Source organism: Xenopus laevis, chromosome 7L, assembly GCF_017654675.1.
Source record: "Xenopus laevis strain J_2021 chromosome 7L, Xenopus_laevis_v10.1, whole genome shotgun sequence".
NCBI lineage: Eukaryota > Metazoa > Chordata > Amphibia > Anura > Pipidae > Xenopus > Xenopus laevis.
In genome coordinates, this window is record NC_054383.1 from 128,562,810 (window position 1) to 128,580,233 (window position 17,424).

A 17,424-nucleotide genomic window follows, 5' to 3' on the forward strand; every position below is an offset into this window, starting at 1 on the left:
CATAATGTTGACACGTGGCAGTTTTGATGCAAGCAACTTTTCTTACGCGCATCCAAAAAATTTTTACGCCAGGTGAATTTTCACATCTGCCGAATTTATTCGCCCATCACTACTTCTCATATACAGTATAAAGAAATTTCGGGGGTTATTTAGTAAGGTTCGGGTTAAAATACTTGAGCGATTCAATTTGAGTTTTCAGGTTTTTCGAACTTGCAGAATTTAGTTTTTTTCCATTCAAGTTTTTTCTTAAATAAGAAACCATTTGAGTTGTGAGGTCATTCGAAGTATAAAAAAACTCTGATAAATAACCCCCTTATTGTGGTTGAATTAAAATTTTCATATGCCCTGTGAAAATAATTTTGATTGTTGTACGTTAAATTGCATTGAATTAACCCAAGTTTCATATACTGTACAGGGCAGATGTATCAAAATCTTAATTTGAGTTTTTGCTGTTAGAATATTTAGAAAATTTGAATGAGAACATTTGGAAATCTTTAAAAAAAACTTGAATGGAATCATGTTATTTTTCGTGGCAATCAAGATTTATCAATTCAAGTTTTTTTTTGTAAATACGCTATTGGTTGAAACCTACTGTTAAAAAAACACACATTAAGAAGTTTGAGCAACAGTAAATTCTATTTAGTGTCACTTAAATGGCTCCATGTTTCTGGATCTTTTTTCTCTGCTGCACATTGGATTGGGCAAAGGGGTTGTCTATGTCTATGAAGGTTTTCATTCATCCATGTCATGGTATATCTAGTAGAAGTAAATCTAGAACAACTGGACTTGCTGATTAATCATTGAAGACGTTTCACTACTCATCTGAGCAGCTTCTTCAGTTCAACTCACAGCTGTTGTGAATGCTGTGTAGTTACTGTGATAGAATTACCATTGTGTCATGCAACTCAAATAGGCAGGTGTTACTTGGGAGAGTCGCATGAATGGAGCTGTGAAGTTCTGTGAAACCGCCGAGGTAAAGAAGTTAGAACAGCATTGTGTGTAGCAGACAGGTGATGTCCAAGGCTCTTTCCTCTGTTTAGAGATGGTTTCTCTACCTTAACTACAATAGCCTCTTTTACGCCTCCTTCAAACCAATGAAAGTCTTCTCTGTCCAAAATGTGAACAAAAGAGTGAATGAATTGACACCATTCTAAGCAGAAAGATGTTTCAGTTTGGCAGAAGGCATTTGACTGCTTTAAACAGTTGAAGACAACAATTTTCAATGGGTGTTAGTACTCAGTGCAGTTCAGCATCAGTGCTAAACACGAACACCTGTCCAATTACTTCAACCTTGATGCAAAGAGTTTGTAATACTAACCCGCATTCTTCACATGCACTTCACGTAGGGGGTAGCATCCGGATAAATATAATCAGCGGTGGAGCCAAAAGTAAATTAAAAGTTCAACTTTATTCGATCCAAGAGTGAAGCTTCTGATGAAGTAAGTATTGGTCACGAAACGCGTCAAGCTACACTCTCCCTGCCCGCTTGCATATACCGTTTTAATATGGATCGAATAAAGTTGAACTTTTAATTTACTTTTGGCTCCACCGCTGATTATATTTATCCGGATGCTACCCCCTACGTGAAGTGCATGTGAAGATTGTTCAATGCCGCACCGGACCAGCATAGTGGGTTGTATTGGCAACCGGATGCTACATACTCCCCTTTGTTAACTGCGGCTCCTGTTTTGCTTAAAGGAGAAGGAAACCTAGTCGGCGCAAAAACCCTCCCCCCCCTCCCGTGTGTTGCCCACCCTCCCTCCTCCCCCCTGGCCTGCCTGTCCCGCTGGGCAAAGGCCCCTAACTTGTTACTTACCCTTCTGCGCAGGTCCAGTCTATGGAGTTCACCGACGCCATCTTCTTCCAAGCGATCTTCTTCCTGCTTTGACTGGCGCATGCGCAGTAGGAGCATTTTGCCGGTACGATCTACTGCGCATGCGCCAAAAGTCACGAAGTTTTCCGATTTCACTTTGTGACTTTTGGCGCATGCGCAGTAGATCCGTACCGGGCGAAATACTCCTACTGCGCATACGCCAAAACGCCGGTCGCAGCAGGAAGAAGATTGCGTGGAAGAAGATGACGCCGGTGAACTCCGTAGACTAGACCTGCGCAGAAGGGTAAGTAACAAGTTAGGGGCATTTGCCCAGCGGGACAGGTAGGCCAGGGGGGAGGAGGGAGGGTGGGCAACACACGGGAGGGGGGGAGGGTTTTTGTGCCGACTAGGTTTCCTTCTCCTTTAATACTAACCGCATTCCTGTGATAAATTCATTACATGGGGCATCAAAAGTAGGAACATTATGAGGTGTCTGACACTTTTAATTTGTGGGTGGGCGAGTTAGATTTCAGAACATCTAGAATAACACACTTTCCCAATCCAAAGCAATGCTGCTCATGATATTGCTATGGCAAAAGTAAAAAAGGTCAAATGATTTAAGTGACAGCAATGGCCATGAATCTATTCACATCAGGATCTCGCAGCAATGTTGGTTGGATAAAGTTACAGTATGTTGCAGATTTCATGCAACTCCATTTGTTTTGACAGACTATCCCTTCCCCATATAGGTCTAGGGCTCACAGAACAACCATTATGAAATAGTATCTTGTTTATAAAGAGAATATGCAATTAATTTGTTTGTCAACTTCTTATTTAATTCCGTTTAATTTTAACCCCTAACAGGAGTTAAATCTCTTGACTGAATCTGCACCATGAACTCCACAACGGATTTAGAAGATGCGGAGCTGCGTCATGTCATGCAGGTGCTGGTCACTGTGATCTTCAGCTTTATTTTCCTACTGGGAATGATGGGCAATGGGACCGTCATTTGGATCACAAGTTGCCGCCTTCGAAGGACAATCAACACAGTTTGGTTTTTCAACCTGGCACTGGCTGATTTTATTTCCACTTTCCTGGTTCTGGTCACCGTCCTTTATTTGCTACTGGACTTGCACTGGCCATTTGGCCCCATTCTTTGCAAGTTAGTCAACTGCATCTTTGGACTCAGTATCTATGCCAGCATTCTCCTGCTTACTGCCATCAGTATTGACCGCTGTGTGTTTGTCCTCTTCCCAGTGTGGTGCCAAAATTACCGCAATCCAAGGTTGGCAGCCACTACATGCTTGGTCATTTGGGTTCTTTCTGTGGCTCTAGTTCCTGGCTCCTACACCTTATCAGAGATGTCCACAGAGAAGAACCGAAGTTCTTGCAAAAACCTTGATGTTTTTGAAGACTGGGAAAAAAGGGAGGCTGGTATCTTCACCGTTTGCATCTTCCTCTACCAATTTTTGGTCCCCTTGAGCATAATACTTATTTCGTATACAATCCTCCTACTTACTCTTCACAAGAAGAAACTTAACAGGTCTAGCAAACCTTTGCTTGTTGTTACAGGGGTGGTTTTCTCATTTTTTTTATGTTGGCTTCCATATCACGCTTTGGCAATGGGTCGTGTTTTCCTAGGGGGGCTTCCGCTTTGGGTCAGTCTGGTTGGTGTGCCGCTGTCCAAGTGCTTGGCAATGTTTAACAGCTGCATTAACCCAATACTCTATGTTTTTGTTGGTCGAGAGTTTAAAGATGAAGTTAAGCGATCACTAACACAAGTTTTTAAATCTGCTTTTGAGGAACTGCCCCAATAAAGCATCAAGTTTCAACTGCAAATTGTTGTGGCCATTTTAAAAATTAAATAGCCAAAGAGGACTACGTTTAAGGTAAAGGTTTAGTGGAACATACAATATACTTGAGCCTCTCTATGAATAGTTACAAACGAATGAGGCATTGCGGATGATGGCATTGGAAATCCAAGAAATATTGGGATCAACCATTTCCACATGGCAGCTCTGGAAGAAACAAGGGAAGACATGTATAAAAAAAACACTATTTGCATTGATTACCACAAAAGGATTTTGCAATGGACAATAAGACCTTTCAGTATCTCAATATAGCAGTCTAATTCATGTTCTTTCCATGAATGAAGTGGATAGCCTAGTGGTTAAAAAATATGAAGGCAGGAAAAAAAACTTATAAACTGTGTTTTACATGTGATGGTATCACGCATTTGCATTGATCCTCCTTTCAGTATTGTTCATAAAACAACATCTTCATGAAATATGTTTAAATCCTTGTTATAGTGATATGACCTCAACATTGTAAAGAGTCCAATGTATTGTGTTTGCAGGTCTTTGTGTCTAATGCTTGTTACAAGAATAGAAGGCAATTAAAAGCTCATCTAGGACATGCTAAGAGCTTGAGGAACCTAATATTGATATCATAAATGCTCAGTGTTTCTATTGTGTTTTCATTTACAAATAAAAGTTATAACAAGGAATATTTACTTTCTTTATGTAATAGTAGGACAAGGTATCAGTATTACTTAACATAAATGTATTATTCATGATTATATGTCTTTAGGTATTGATCTCTTTGGCAGAACCAACCTCAAGTAGGCATTTCTTATAACTTCCAGTCTCTGACCTCTCCTGGGAGACATTTTTCCCACTCCTCCATTCAGCATGTTTTTAGCTGTTTGAGACACATCTCAATGGAATTTAGATACAGACTTTGAATTGGCCATTCTAGGAACCTGGAATTTTTCTCAGTCTTGATGGATTTAATAAAATGTTTACGTCATTGCCATGGTACAAGGTCCACTTTCAGTTGAGCTTTGACAGATGATCTCAGTTAATAGTGCTGCTCCAGCAGAATTCTGCACTGAAATCCATTTCTCAAAAGAGCAAACAGATTTTTTTATATTCAATTTTGAAATCTGACATGGGGCTAGACATATTGTCAATTTCCCAGCTTCCCCAAGTCATGTGACTTGTGCTCTGATAAACTTCAGTCACTCTTTACTGCTGTACTGCAAGTTGGAGTGATATAACCCCCCTCCCTTTCCCCCCCAGCAGCCAAACAAAAGAACAATGGGAAGGTAACCAGATAACAGCTCCCTAACACAAGATAACAGCTGCCTGGTAGATCTAAGAACAACACTCAATAGTAAAAACCCATGTCCCACTGAGACACCTGTATCTCATTCTTTGGATTGTCACCTCCAGACTTTCTCTTTTAAAACACAGTTGTTACTCTTAGTTGGGCTTTGCCTTAACAAAGTCTAAAATAATAAATCCTATGCAAAGTTCTTACTGTAGCAGCCAAGGGGTAGAGCAACCCAAAGAAAGGAAGGATTACAGCAAATGTAGCAGGGGTGTAAGATAAGAAGACCACAGGGGAAAGTAATGGAAGTAAAAGAAGAGCCAATGGGTCTGAGAAGTTGCAAAGAGACAATAAAGGATCAATGATAAAGAAGATAAAAGGGATAATTTATAATCACAAGTGCAGTTGTGATCACGCTAACTTGGTCACAAGTTTATACCTAAAAAAAATTGGATTCATATGTGTAAAACTGGATTCTTGCACTTCCAAAAAAGTTTGTTCCAAAAAAGTGCATCTATTGACGCAGAAGGACCCTGAGACTACTCTAACCACCAAAGGTGACTCCAAGGTTCCCACAGCAGGCTATGCCAATAGACACAACAAACTTGCAAGTACAGAATTGCAACTATGTCAGGAGCTTCGCCCTGTCACAACTGCAATTATGCTTAACATATGGGGAAACAGTGCATTATGGGTAAAAACATGGTGACTTGCACTCAGGATTGCACTTTGCACACTGCACTAGGACAACATCATCATGTATAATGTGAAAAAAGAGGGCTCAAAAAGAAGGAGAAAGTAAAAAAAAAAAACTTATAGGAGAGGAATAAAAAAACAAGGTATATTCAACCAACCCCCCCATTTATGTTGGGCAGCTGTGCCAAGTGCATTTGATGCATTCAATGTTTAAAATCTAAACGAATGGGAGAGATGATGCACAGTGCATATTTTAATCCATTTCGATAAAAAAAAAAAAAACATTTTCGGTTTTATAATTAGGTATGTTTGCATTTTTATACATTCTAAATTCTTTAGAAAGTACAGTTCCTTAAAATATAGGGTTTAGAGGGACTAACCTACTTTTGAAGCACAAAAATCGCCGGAAGTTTATTTTGTTAGTAGGAACAGAAGTGTCAGTCGTGGAAATTTGCATGATCCATTTATATTTTGGGTTCTCCACATTGCACAATGTTTAGATAATTTCGTATACAGTGGTGTTTGAAAGTTTGTGAATCCTTTCAAATTTTCTAAATTTCGGCATAAACAAGGTCTGAAAAAGTGATCTAGTCCTAAACTAGATACTGAGAACATGATGCTTCTACAAAGTTATGTATTTGTGCGTGGCAAACGTTTGTGAACGTCTTGGATTCTCAGTTTATTTAAAGAGGAAATTAAAGTCAGGTTTTCAATTGGGTTAAATCAATTGGGTTAAAATCAGGTCTCTTTACTATCCAAGCCTGGTTTTAACAACACAGGTTTGTCGAGTTGTCACGGCTTGAACAAAGAAAAAGAACTATGTTCACTAGGATGAAAAAAAAACATGCAGGGATCAGACGATTGTGGAGTAAGAATAGAAATCTTTATTAGTATAAACTACTCATGCCTGATGCTTTTTGTGTCGAGGACACTTAGTCATAGGCTTAGCCTTTATCTTTCCATAAAAGCTCTGGACATAGTGGGTCATAGAACAAGCCAACTACCCTTTGTTAAATTTCTTTTGGAATAGCCTAGTCAAAGTCCTGATGCTACAGAAATGTTGTGAAAGTAAGGCTGCGTTAAAGCTGTCCTGTTAGGAGGAATGGGCTACAATTCCTCCAAGCTGATTTGCAGGGCTGACCTGCCCAAAGGAGAGGACCATATATTGAAAGCAAAGGTTTATATAATCATGTTCCTGAATAAATTAAACAAGCATCGTGTTTTTGACTTATTTGATAATTGGATCTAGTTTAAGGACTTGTGTGAAAAACAGATCACATTATAGGTCATCTTTATGCAGAAATATAAAATTAAAACATTTCAAGCACTGCTAATATTTTCTTTGTACCCAAGAACCCATGGGAGTTAAAATATTGTTTTGAGTTGCTATTTGGAAACTTTCAAGAAACTACAATACAGATCATTTTAAGGGTTATCAAAGCACATTGGAAATCCTTTCCTATATTCTTGTCACGGTTGGCACCCTAAATCTAGAACTGATGCCAAGCACCCTGGTCTCGGCTCGTTCTTCTGCCTGTAGCAGCCGCTTTTGGCCTCGGGAGGAGCCCTCAGCTACTCAGATGCCGCCAGGTCTTATAACGAGAGGTGCAAGGTGAGGGGTTCTGGACAGGCAGAGGGGCACAACTTTGGGCAGAAGATCGTGGTACAAGGCGTTAGGCTAAAGAGTAGTCAGATCAGGCCGGGTCGAGGCAGGCAGAGAATAAACGTAGTCAGGCAGGCAAGAGTCAAACCAGGAAGTCAATCAAAAGGGTTAAGCAGAATCAAAGTAGGTTATCAGGCAAGGGTCAGGTTTCAGAAGGTAGAATTGTCAAAAGCCAGGCAGAGGTCAAAACAGGAATCAGAATAACAGATAGCTCAAAGCACCACCAGGATAAACCTGTAATGGGCAATGATTACAAGCCCAATTGCACCTTAAATAGTTTGAATTTCGCAGCAATCCTCGCTGGCGCGACTGCGCCTAAAATTTACACCGAGGTGTGCCACGCGCGCCCTAGGGGACCAGCGTTTGCAGCCTAATAGCGTCCCTCTGTGAAAATTATAGGCGCAGTCACGCTGGCGTAATTAAGCCAGCACGGATTTGCGCGAAATTCAAACACTAGACCACCAGGTAAGGTTGTTACAATCCTTTAATTATGTGGTATCAATTTACTCACTGCTTTTTACTTTTATATACTGTCGTGTTCTCACGTGGGAGACACAGTGCCGTATATCTGACTTTGTTGGTATGTGGAATTTTGTAAACAAAATAAAAATTAAAAGAAAAACCATGGGGTTGATCGGGATTGAGAAATTCTCATTTATGAGAACTTTCCTGACAGTAAAAAAAGTTCGTTTTTAAATTAAAGAATCGGCACACTTATCAAATCCTTTTACATTTTTTTTTAAATTACAATTAATTTGGATTCAAGTGCTCAAGCAGGCAGATTTATTTAATTAAATGTCAAAGTTGTGGGTAGCGGTGAGCATTTTCACACAATTCAAATCTAGGATTGTAAAACAGATTTTTTTTTCACAGTAGTTGTCAACCCCTTCCCCCCAAAAACATTAACAACTTGACAAAAAATGTGTGAACAATAATGTCTTATATATTGCAATTTGTATTGTTTTTTTTTTTTCACTGCAAGGGATTGGTTGTGTGTAAGAGCCCTTAGGGGCACTTTCGCGATTGCCCTGATTTAAACAAATTTTAAAAAAAGCGGTTGCTTTTTTTTTGTTGTTGATCACCCCCCCCCTTTTAAACCAGGTATTAAACAAGTGTGTGTTGGCAAGATTTTTATTTGATTTTCTTTTATAAACATGCAATAAAACAATGCATTAAACAAGCTGCAATCAAGAAAAAAAAGTGATTGCAAATCTTTTGTGGGGGATTCCGCATTAAGAGGAGTTTAAAAATTTGGATTTAATGCATCCCTTATATACATACACATAGACAAAGTGAAACTGAATTACACACACATTCTAATATACTTTAGCTAGAATGAATATGTTGATCATAACAAATATTTCCTTTGGTAATAATTTTCCCTTCGGGAAATGCCCCTAAAATATAAATGTGCCGACTATCCGAAACGACTCTTTTTTTTTATCTCAATAGCTAAATTTTATACAGGTTCTGTCTGCCAAGGAGGTGTTTGTCTACTGATTCTTCATCGTTTATTAAAGGGCTACTGTCATGGGACTAGTCATATTGCCAGTTTCTCAGGAGCCCCCAGTCATGTGACTTGTGCTTTGATAAACTTTAGTCACTCTTTACTGCTGTACTGCTAATTTGAGTGATATCACCCCCTTCTTTCCCCAAACCCCCTCCATCAGCAGAACAATGGGATGGTAACCAGATACCAGCTTCCTAACACAAGATAACAGCTGCCTGGTAGATAGAAGAACAGCACTCAAAGGAGAAGGAAAGGTTAAAACTAAGTAAGCCTTAACAGAAAGGTCTATATAAATACACCAGTAAACCCTCAAAGTAATGCTGCTCTGAGTCCTCTGTCAAAAGAAACACCACATTTCTTTCCTTCTATTGTGTACTCATGGGCTTCTGTATCAGACTTCCTGCCTTCAGCTTAAACCTCATTGCCCTGGGCAAGATCATGCTCAGTTTGCTCCTCTTCCCCCGCCCCCTCCCTTCTCTACTGTAATCTGAGCCCAGAGCAGGGAGAGACTCAGGCAGGAAGTGATGTCACACCATGTTAATACTGCAGCTCCTATCCTAAACAAACAGAGAGTTTCTAGAGCTTTTTACTCAAGTATGGTAAAGAATTCTACAGAATAAATATAGCATTCTAGCTTGCACTATTGCGGCTAATCTATTGGCAATAAAATGCCTCCATAGCTTTCCTTCTCCTTTAATAGTAAAATCCAGGTTCCACATTCAGTTACATTGAGTAGGAGAAATAACAGCCTGCCAGAAAGCAGTTCCATCCTAAAGTGCTGTCTCTTTCTGAAAGCACATGACCAGGCAAAATGACCCAAGATGGAGGCCTACACACCAATATTAATACAAAAAAATACACTTATTGGTTCAGGAAAGAAATTTTATATGGTAGTGTGAATTATTTGAAGTGTAAACAATGTAATTTAGAAATAAAAATGACACCATAAAAATCATGAAAGAATCCCTTTAAGTTGTTTTTCATGCAGTGCAGCCAGTTAAGCACATTTATGTTTTTTTCAGGCTAACTTAGCAATTAGACAGCTGGTTCTGGTACTAAGGTCCGTCCCTTTTTATTGAATCACCGTAAAGCCGTAGACTAAAAAATGCAGATTAATTAAAGGAGATTGTTTTTTTTAGAAGAATGTAACATTGTAAGTGCTCATTAGAAAGGATACATCATTTTATGATGGATAATAGCTTTAAATAAACAAACACTTCTATAAGCGTATGTCTTTCACGTTAAGGCCATAAAAACTGCCAAGTTGGCCAGGCTCACTTTGTCAGTCTGTGACTCTTCTGCCAGGCAGTATGGTAGAGGTCTTCAGAATTCTTGGCTTCAAGGAACTCCTCTTTAGTTGCAGGGAAATTCAGTTAGCTATCAGTTCAGACTAAGGGGCCGATTCACTAACTTCGAGTGAAGGATTCGAAGGTAAAAAAACTTCGAATTTCGAAAGGTTTTTTTGGGCTACTTCGACCATCGAATGGGCTACTTCGACCTTCGACTACGACTTCGAATCGAAGGATTCGAACTAAAAATCGTTTGACTATTCGACCATTCGATAGTCGAAGTACTGTCTCTTTAAAAAAAAACTTCGACCCCCTAGTTCGGCATCTAAAAGCTACCGAAGTCAATGTTACTTGGGAAGGTCCCCATAGGCTTGGCTAAGTTTTTTTGATCGAAGGATGTTCCTTCGATCGTTGGATTAAAATCCTTCGAATTGTTCGATTCGAAGGATTTAATCGTTCGATCGAAGGAATAATCCTTCGATCGTTAGATCGTACTATCTGCGCTAAATCCTTCGACTTCGATATTCGAAGGATTTTAGTTCCTAGTCGAATATCGAGGGTTAATTAACCCTCGATATTCGACCCTTAGTGAATCGGCCCCCAGATGTCTTAAAAATGAATATGGCTAAAAAAAAGCTATATTTTATACATTGAACATCTAGGCCTTCAAAGTTGTCCACAGGAGCTAAGCATCTTGGATCTTGTTAAGCCATCTTTTGAGTGTCGGTGGCACTGCACATGCTCAGTGTGCTCTGGGCAGCTGTTGAGAAGATGAGCTTAAGATAATTTTACAGGGTTGGCTATAAAATTATGATGCAAAATGCACTGTTTACTGAGCTGCCATGTTCTGTTAATTGCTTACGAATAAGCCTTGTATCATGACTGTTATATTATATCAAAAATACAAAGTTGAAAGGACTAATGCTGATGAATTAAAGCTTTATTTTAGCAAACATTAAAAGTGCGTAATGTCCATTACTACTGACGCGTTTCGTGCCCTTTAGCACTTCCTCAGAGTATAACATTTCTTTTTAAAACATGAAACTTTATAGCTACACACATTATTGACAAAACATTCACTATTAGTGCTTAAAGGGACATACCCTCACATCTTAACCACCATATTGATCACCATAAATTCAAAACATTTAAAATCAATAAAGAGCTATAAATATTCACATTAGTCCATTCAACTTTGTATTTTTGAGGCCGTGAGGAATTTCCGCTGCCAGGGAACACAATGGCGGCCATGTGATTGTCCTGGACCAATCAGCACAGTACTGGTGAGAAAGCTGTATCTGTTATATGTTGAATGTTTTGTGTCCGTCCCTAACCTCAGAAAACCAAGAGGAACTCAGAGCTTGTGATGTGGTTGTCTGGGGTTAGGAAAGAAGGCCACAAAATAATATTTCTAGCCTAGTTCTTTGTTAAGTGCGAGTTTTCTTTCAGTCCAGGCTGCCTATACACTTCGTTCTATTTAAAATGACAATATTTGCCAGATACAAGCTTTACTTAATAACTTGATATTTTGAAGTCCATCAGTAAAAACACTGGAAGTAAATAATAATAAAATTTAAAAGGCTTACGACGAGTAAAGGTGGCCATAGACGTAGAGATCCGCTCGTTTTGCGAAATCTCTCCCCGATATGCCCACATTGAAGTGGGCGATATCGGTCTGATCCGATCGTGGGCCCTAGTCCCCAACGATCAAATCATGATGGATCCAATATGGGCGGTCAGATTGAGGTACTGCCTAAACGCGGCTTCAGTGATGATATCGATCGGGGAAGCCCGTCGGATGGCCCCACACACGGGTCAATTAGCTGCCGACTCGGTCTGTCGGCAGCTTTTATCGTCCCGTGTATAGGGGCCTTAAGGAAACCTTCCCACATACAATGGTACATTACATACCATATGGACATTTTTAGGTGTTCTTATTGGGTAGAAACAAAAACCAGAAAATAAAAACTTTAAAAGTTGACGTATATAGCAAGAGGCAATTTCAATTTACTTACATCAGCTCAAGGGCATAAGAACATAATACAGGAATACATGTATGAATCCATTACTTGTTTCCACACACATAGAAAGCTGCCGTGTTCTTTTGCACGGTATAAACAAAGCAGCCCTGCAAAAGTTACGACGCCCCCCCCCTCAATCATGTCCCTGGGACATAAAAACAGCATGTTGGGGTTAAAAGCAACAGCCAGTTACAATTTATTGATAATAATGTTCAGCAGTAAAGAGGGAGAAAAGGAGCGATCCAGATGGCTGTGTGATGAGAGGAAAACAAGACACCACTGAAAAGAGTAGATCAGGAGATGGATTTCTGGTGCAGCCACGAGAAGAAACACGAGCAGGAATCGTGCAGGGAAACGCTTTGCTCTGGTGATAGAAAAGGTTCATGGCGAGTGTCTGTTGATGTCTGTCCTCATGCCAAAGCCAGCACTGCGGGGGGGAAAAAAGAGACATTGGAGTTGTTTTCTTATTCTATAGAAGATCTATATTGAGCTGGAATTATAGTAGAAGCTGACAAACCTGTAAGTGCTTCCTGTGCAAAGTACTTCACATCTACATCTTGGTCTTGCGTTAATTTCTCCAGCACTGGTTTGACTTCGTTCTGTAGGGTGCTGGAACACGGCAAACAAATCATAAGCGGGAGGGGCAGGCAATTTCCAAACATCATAACTTTAAATAACATTAGATATTGTTAATATTTGTATACTGTTCAAGAACGACATCTTCCTTCATTATGTTAAAATTGCTTTTAGCTGGAGATTCCCATTAGATTTTTAACTTGAAAGTAGGGATGCACCGAATCCTTCTGCCCGGCCGAACCAAATCCGGATCCTAATTTGCATATGTAAATTAGGGGTAGGGAGGGAAATTGCATGACCCTTTGTCACAAACCAAGAAGTAAAAAATGTTTCCCCCTCCCATCCCTAATTTGCATATGCAAATTAGGATTCCGATTGGAATTCAGCCAAGGATTCGGGGGTTCGTCTGAATCCAAAAAAGTGGATTCGGTGCATCCCTACTTGAAAGCGATCTAATTGGGAGAGGTTTTGTTTTGACTGTGATAATAATTGGGGGCATTGGGGAAAAATCAGTTGAATGAAATTCTCTTCTTTGGTCTAATGGAATATATAGAAGTCGATGTACAGGTATGGGAACCAATATCCGGACAGCAGTTATCCAGAAAGCTCCGAATTACAGAAAGGGCATCTCCCTTACACTCCCATTTTATCCAAATTTTTAAAAATTACTTCCCTTTTTCTCTGTAATAATAAAACAGTATCTTGTTCTTGATCCCAACTAAGAAATAATTAATCCTTATTGGAGGTGAATGGCAGCCTATTGGCTTTACTTAATATTTAAATGATTCTCTAGTAGATTTAGGGTCTGGGCAAACGGGCAGATTCAGGGAGATTAGTCGCCCTGCAACAAATCTCCTCTTCTTCGAGGCGACAAATCTACCCAAACTGACTTCCCGTGGGCTAGAATCTAAATCGCCGGCGGGACGGCACTCTGAGCGATTCGTTTTCCGAAGTGACCCGAAATTGCCTTACAAGGAAACTTTGGGCGACTTTGGAAAAACGAATCCCTCTGAATGGCATCCTAGCGGCGATTTCCATTTTAGCCGGCAGGAAGGCAGTTCGGGGAGACTAATAAAGAGGCAATTTGTCGCCGGGCGACTAATACTGTAGTTCCCATACCTGTGCAACCTTTGTATTTATGGCAAAGTAAAGCAGAAATAAAACATAGAATGAAAATTTCTACATCGCAGATAACAGTTTTATTTATTAAATAAATATGCTCCCAGGCCCAGCAAATATGAGTGATATATCTAGAGACAGAAATTCCTTTCTGAAAAGGAAGTGTCAGCTTTTGGTTGAGGGTACTGTCACTATGATAAATATAGATATGGGAGACAGTTGACTTTTCTAAGAACTACCAGCTGAGATGAACTGGACACTTACAAACCAAGGAAAGTCCATTTTATTGTTTGCTGATGTAGGGCTTGTGCTGTATTTATACAGTTATCCTGTTTTCTTGTTGACCAGGTAACGACTAGATGCCATTTTTAAAGCTCAATTACGTAAAACCTCATGGGAATAAATAAATAACGGATAAAAAGTTGCCCATATGTAGCAGAGTTACCCCCACATGTAATATAATGCACTAAGTTTGCCCAGGAGCAGTAACCAGTAGCAACCAATAAGATGTTTGCTTTTAAACATGTGACCAGGAAATTCTACCTGCTGATTGGTTGCTATAGGTTACTGCCCCTGGGCAAACTTAGTGCCTTTAATTACATAACCCCATTAAACTTTTACTTTTGAGTTGGAAAAATACCCATTGCATTGACAGAATTAAAGGGATGAAATGTCCTCCCTCTACATTTAGAAATTCTGTTAAAATCCTTCATCAGAAGCGATGTTGCATTATAGATGAGTGTTTTCCACAGTTCAAAAGATAAAGGCTCCGATTCCCTCCTGCTCCCTCAGGCAGACCTACCTCTTTGATGGTCAACGCGTATGTATAATAATAATGATATATTGTGACATTTCTATTCTATGTGTACTGTATATTGTGAGTGGGTCCCTAAGCTCAGTAAGTGACAGCAGCACAGAGCATGTGCAGTGAATCAGCAGAAAAGAAGATGGGGAGCTACTGGGGCATCTTTGGAGACACAGATCTTTACTGCTAAAGGGCTGTGGTTGCCTTGGGCTGGTACAGAAGCAAAAAACATCATGTACAACGTTTCTAGCTACTTCTTTAGTTTAACTTTAGTTCTCATTTAAGCCCCCACACAACATAAAAGCTCTTTAATAATAATTTTAACAAAGTCATTCTTATTCATACACTACTGCCCTAAATATATTTAAAGGGATACCGTCATCGGAAAACATGTTTTTTTCAAAATGAATCAGTTAATAGTGCTGCTCCAGCAGAACTGAAATCCATTTCTCAAAAGAGCAAACAGATTTTTTTATATTCAATTTTGAAATCTGACATGGGGCTAGACATTTTGTCAATTTCCCAGCTGCCCCTGGTCATGTGACTTGTGACATTTGTACCTGTTGTCCAAGGTGGGTCCTATTTTCTGCAGAGACTTTGCCACATTAAAGCGCACATTGGCTACAGCATCCTCGGCCATCCGTACAACCGTCGGGAGCATGTGCTTGGTGGTGATGTCTTGTCCACAAACCTCTGAGAGCACCTGCAGGAGAAACAGACAATTTGGTTTACTGGCTAACACTTCTGCACCCCCAGATTTATCCAGCTGGCTCAATGACTCTTGGACCAAAGAATTTCATTTCCACACATCACACAAACTTTATGATGGATATGGCAAAGCACAACAAGGTGGGTCTGTAATTCTGCCGAGTAATTCCTAGTATTTTCCAGTTTGTCTCACATACACAATGATTTAGGGTGCTCTGATTGGTAAATGTTTTAAAGGACATATAAACCCCCTCCCATACAAAAATGTAATCAGTGAAGAGCCTTGAAAACTTTAGATACCTGCCACTGTGGTTGTTAAAAGGTTAACAGTAAGGCTGCAGCATCCCCGTAATCACTTAGAATTCCTTCTCCTCCTCTAACCCACTCTGCCCGTCCCTCGGGAATTTCCTTTGCTTGTTGGCTCATGCTCAGTTCTTCTCAACTCAGATTAATAAACACCCTCCAGTCTAACAGCCAATGATGAGATTTGGGTGGGTGAGATGTGCCCAACTTATATACATGGTAGGAAAATGTAGCTTTACATTTCCTTTAAAGGACAACAAAAGGTTATCAAACATCCTGGGTTAAAGCAAAGGCTTTATGAGCTATTATTTACTGGGCAGTGAAAATCCAGGCTCTCTGACTTCTTTCACTTGCAAATCCACTGGCTGCAGAAGCAGAGTCTCACAGTTGGGTGATATCCCCAATATTCCTTATCGTTTCCTCCCCGCTGAAGTTCCTAACCGAACAGTTTTGCCAACCTGACTGTCTCTACGTGCAAGTTAGAGTTTGTAATGCTAACAGACTACAAAGCTCAAATATGGCAGCCCCCTCATTGAGGAACACAGATGTGTAATGTAAAAGCATCTGCAAATACTTTTATGGCAAAATTATAGATCGCATAATTATAGATGTAAAAAAAGGTTTAATTTCTGGTGTCAGTATCTCTTTACGTTAATTTTTAGTACGGTACAGGTAAACCTAGCAATCTAAAATGCTAGGTTTATGCCTACTACCCAGCAGCATATCTACACAGCAACGTGCACTGGCCTACCTACTCGCGTTCCCCACCCCCCACTGCTACTCCCACTGCTTGGTTACGTAAGATTGTAACCTACTTGTACTGTAAGTCACTTACATTGATGCAGAACAGTGTGGTCATCCTATGCAGGTAATTGGGATCATTAGACATTGCCAAGACCTTGGGGATAATGGTGGCCTGAGCCCAGTCTTTGCCAAATTTCTCCACCAGCTTCTTAAGGTTGCTCGTTGCTGCCTCTCGGATGGCGTACACTTCATTGAAAAACAAGCGAAAGGAGAAGTTAACCTTTAAATGACCTACACAGTTGGACTTTTTTTTAGTACTCTTTAAGTCTATTGGCCTTTTGTCTCTGCTTTTGTTCAAGACCGCAAAATAAAATGTAGATTGTATGAGAAGGTTATTCCTTAAAATGATCAAGTCTAATTTTAAAAGTAACTACTACGGGAGTATCCAGATGGCAAGCTACTGCGATACACAGTAGATAACAGATAAGTACTACTATAGTTTATATAAACAAGCTGCTGTGTAGTCATGGGGGCAGCCATTCAAGCACAGGATACACAGTAGATAACAGATAAGTACTACTATAGTTTATATAAACAAGCTGCTGTGTAGCCATGGGGGCAGCCATTCAAGCACAGGATACACAGTAGATAACAGATAAGTACTACTATAGTTTATATAAACAAGCTGCTGTGTAACCATGGGGGCAGCCATTCAAGCACAGGATACACAGTAGATAACAGATAAGTACTACTATAGTTTATATAAACAAGCTGCTGTGTAGCCATAAGGGCAGCCATTCAAGCACAGGATACACAGTAGATAACAGATAAGTACTACTATAATTTATATAAACAAGCTGCTGTGTAGCCATGGGGGCAGCCATTCAGGCACAGGATACACAGTAGATAACAGATAAGTACTATTATAGTTTATATAAACAAGTTGCTGTGTAGCCTGTGTAGCTGTGTAGACGAAAAGTCATGATTTTTGGATTCGCTTCTGCCAGGCACTTGGATTTGGCGAAATCCTGCTGAAAAAAGCCCTAATCTTGGCAGAATCCTGGAT

At 39.9% G+C, this 17,424-nt stretch overlaps 2 protein-coding genes across 2 annotated transcripts in view; one reads left to right on the top strand and one right to left on the bottom strand.

The window, feature by feature from the left end:
• The window catches only part of LOC108697058 (chemokine-like receptor 1), a 160,284-nt gene extending 156,495 nt beyond the window's left edge, over positions 1 to 3,789 (top strand). Inside the window, exon 4 of the mRNA XM_018226728.2 lies at positions 2,678 to 3,789. Within this exon, the coding sequence (XP_018082217.1) occupies positions 2,707 to 3,630 (924 nt within the window). The 5' untranslated portion in view covers positions 2,678 to 2,706 and the 3' untranslated portion in view covers positions 3,631 to 3,789. The remainder of the gene's footprint in view (positions 1 to 2,677) is intronic.
• Positions 3,790 to 12,284: 8,495 nt separating this feature from the next.
• The window catches only part of ppp2r1a.L (protein phosphatase 2 regulatory subunit A, alpha L homeolog), a 28,908-nt gene continuing 23,768 nt past the window's right edge, over positions 12,285 to 17,424 (bottom strand). Inside the window, 4 exon segments of the mRNA NM_001086666.1 lie at positions 12,285 to 12,530; positions 12,621 to 12,712; positions 15,164 to 15,306; positions 16,450 to 16,604. Coding sequence (NP_001080135.1) covers positions 12,514 to 12,530; positions 12,621 to 12,712; positions 15,164 to 15,306; positions 16,450 to 16,604 — 407 coding nt within the window. The 3' untranslated portion in view covers positions 12,285 to 12,513.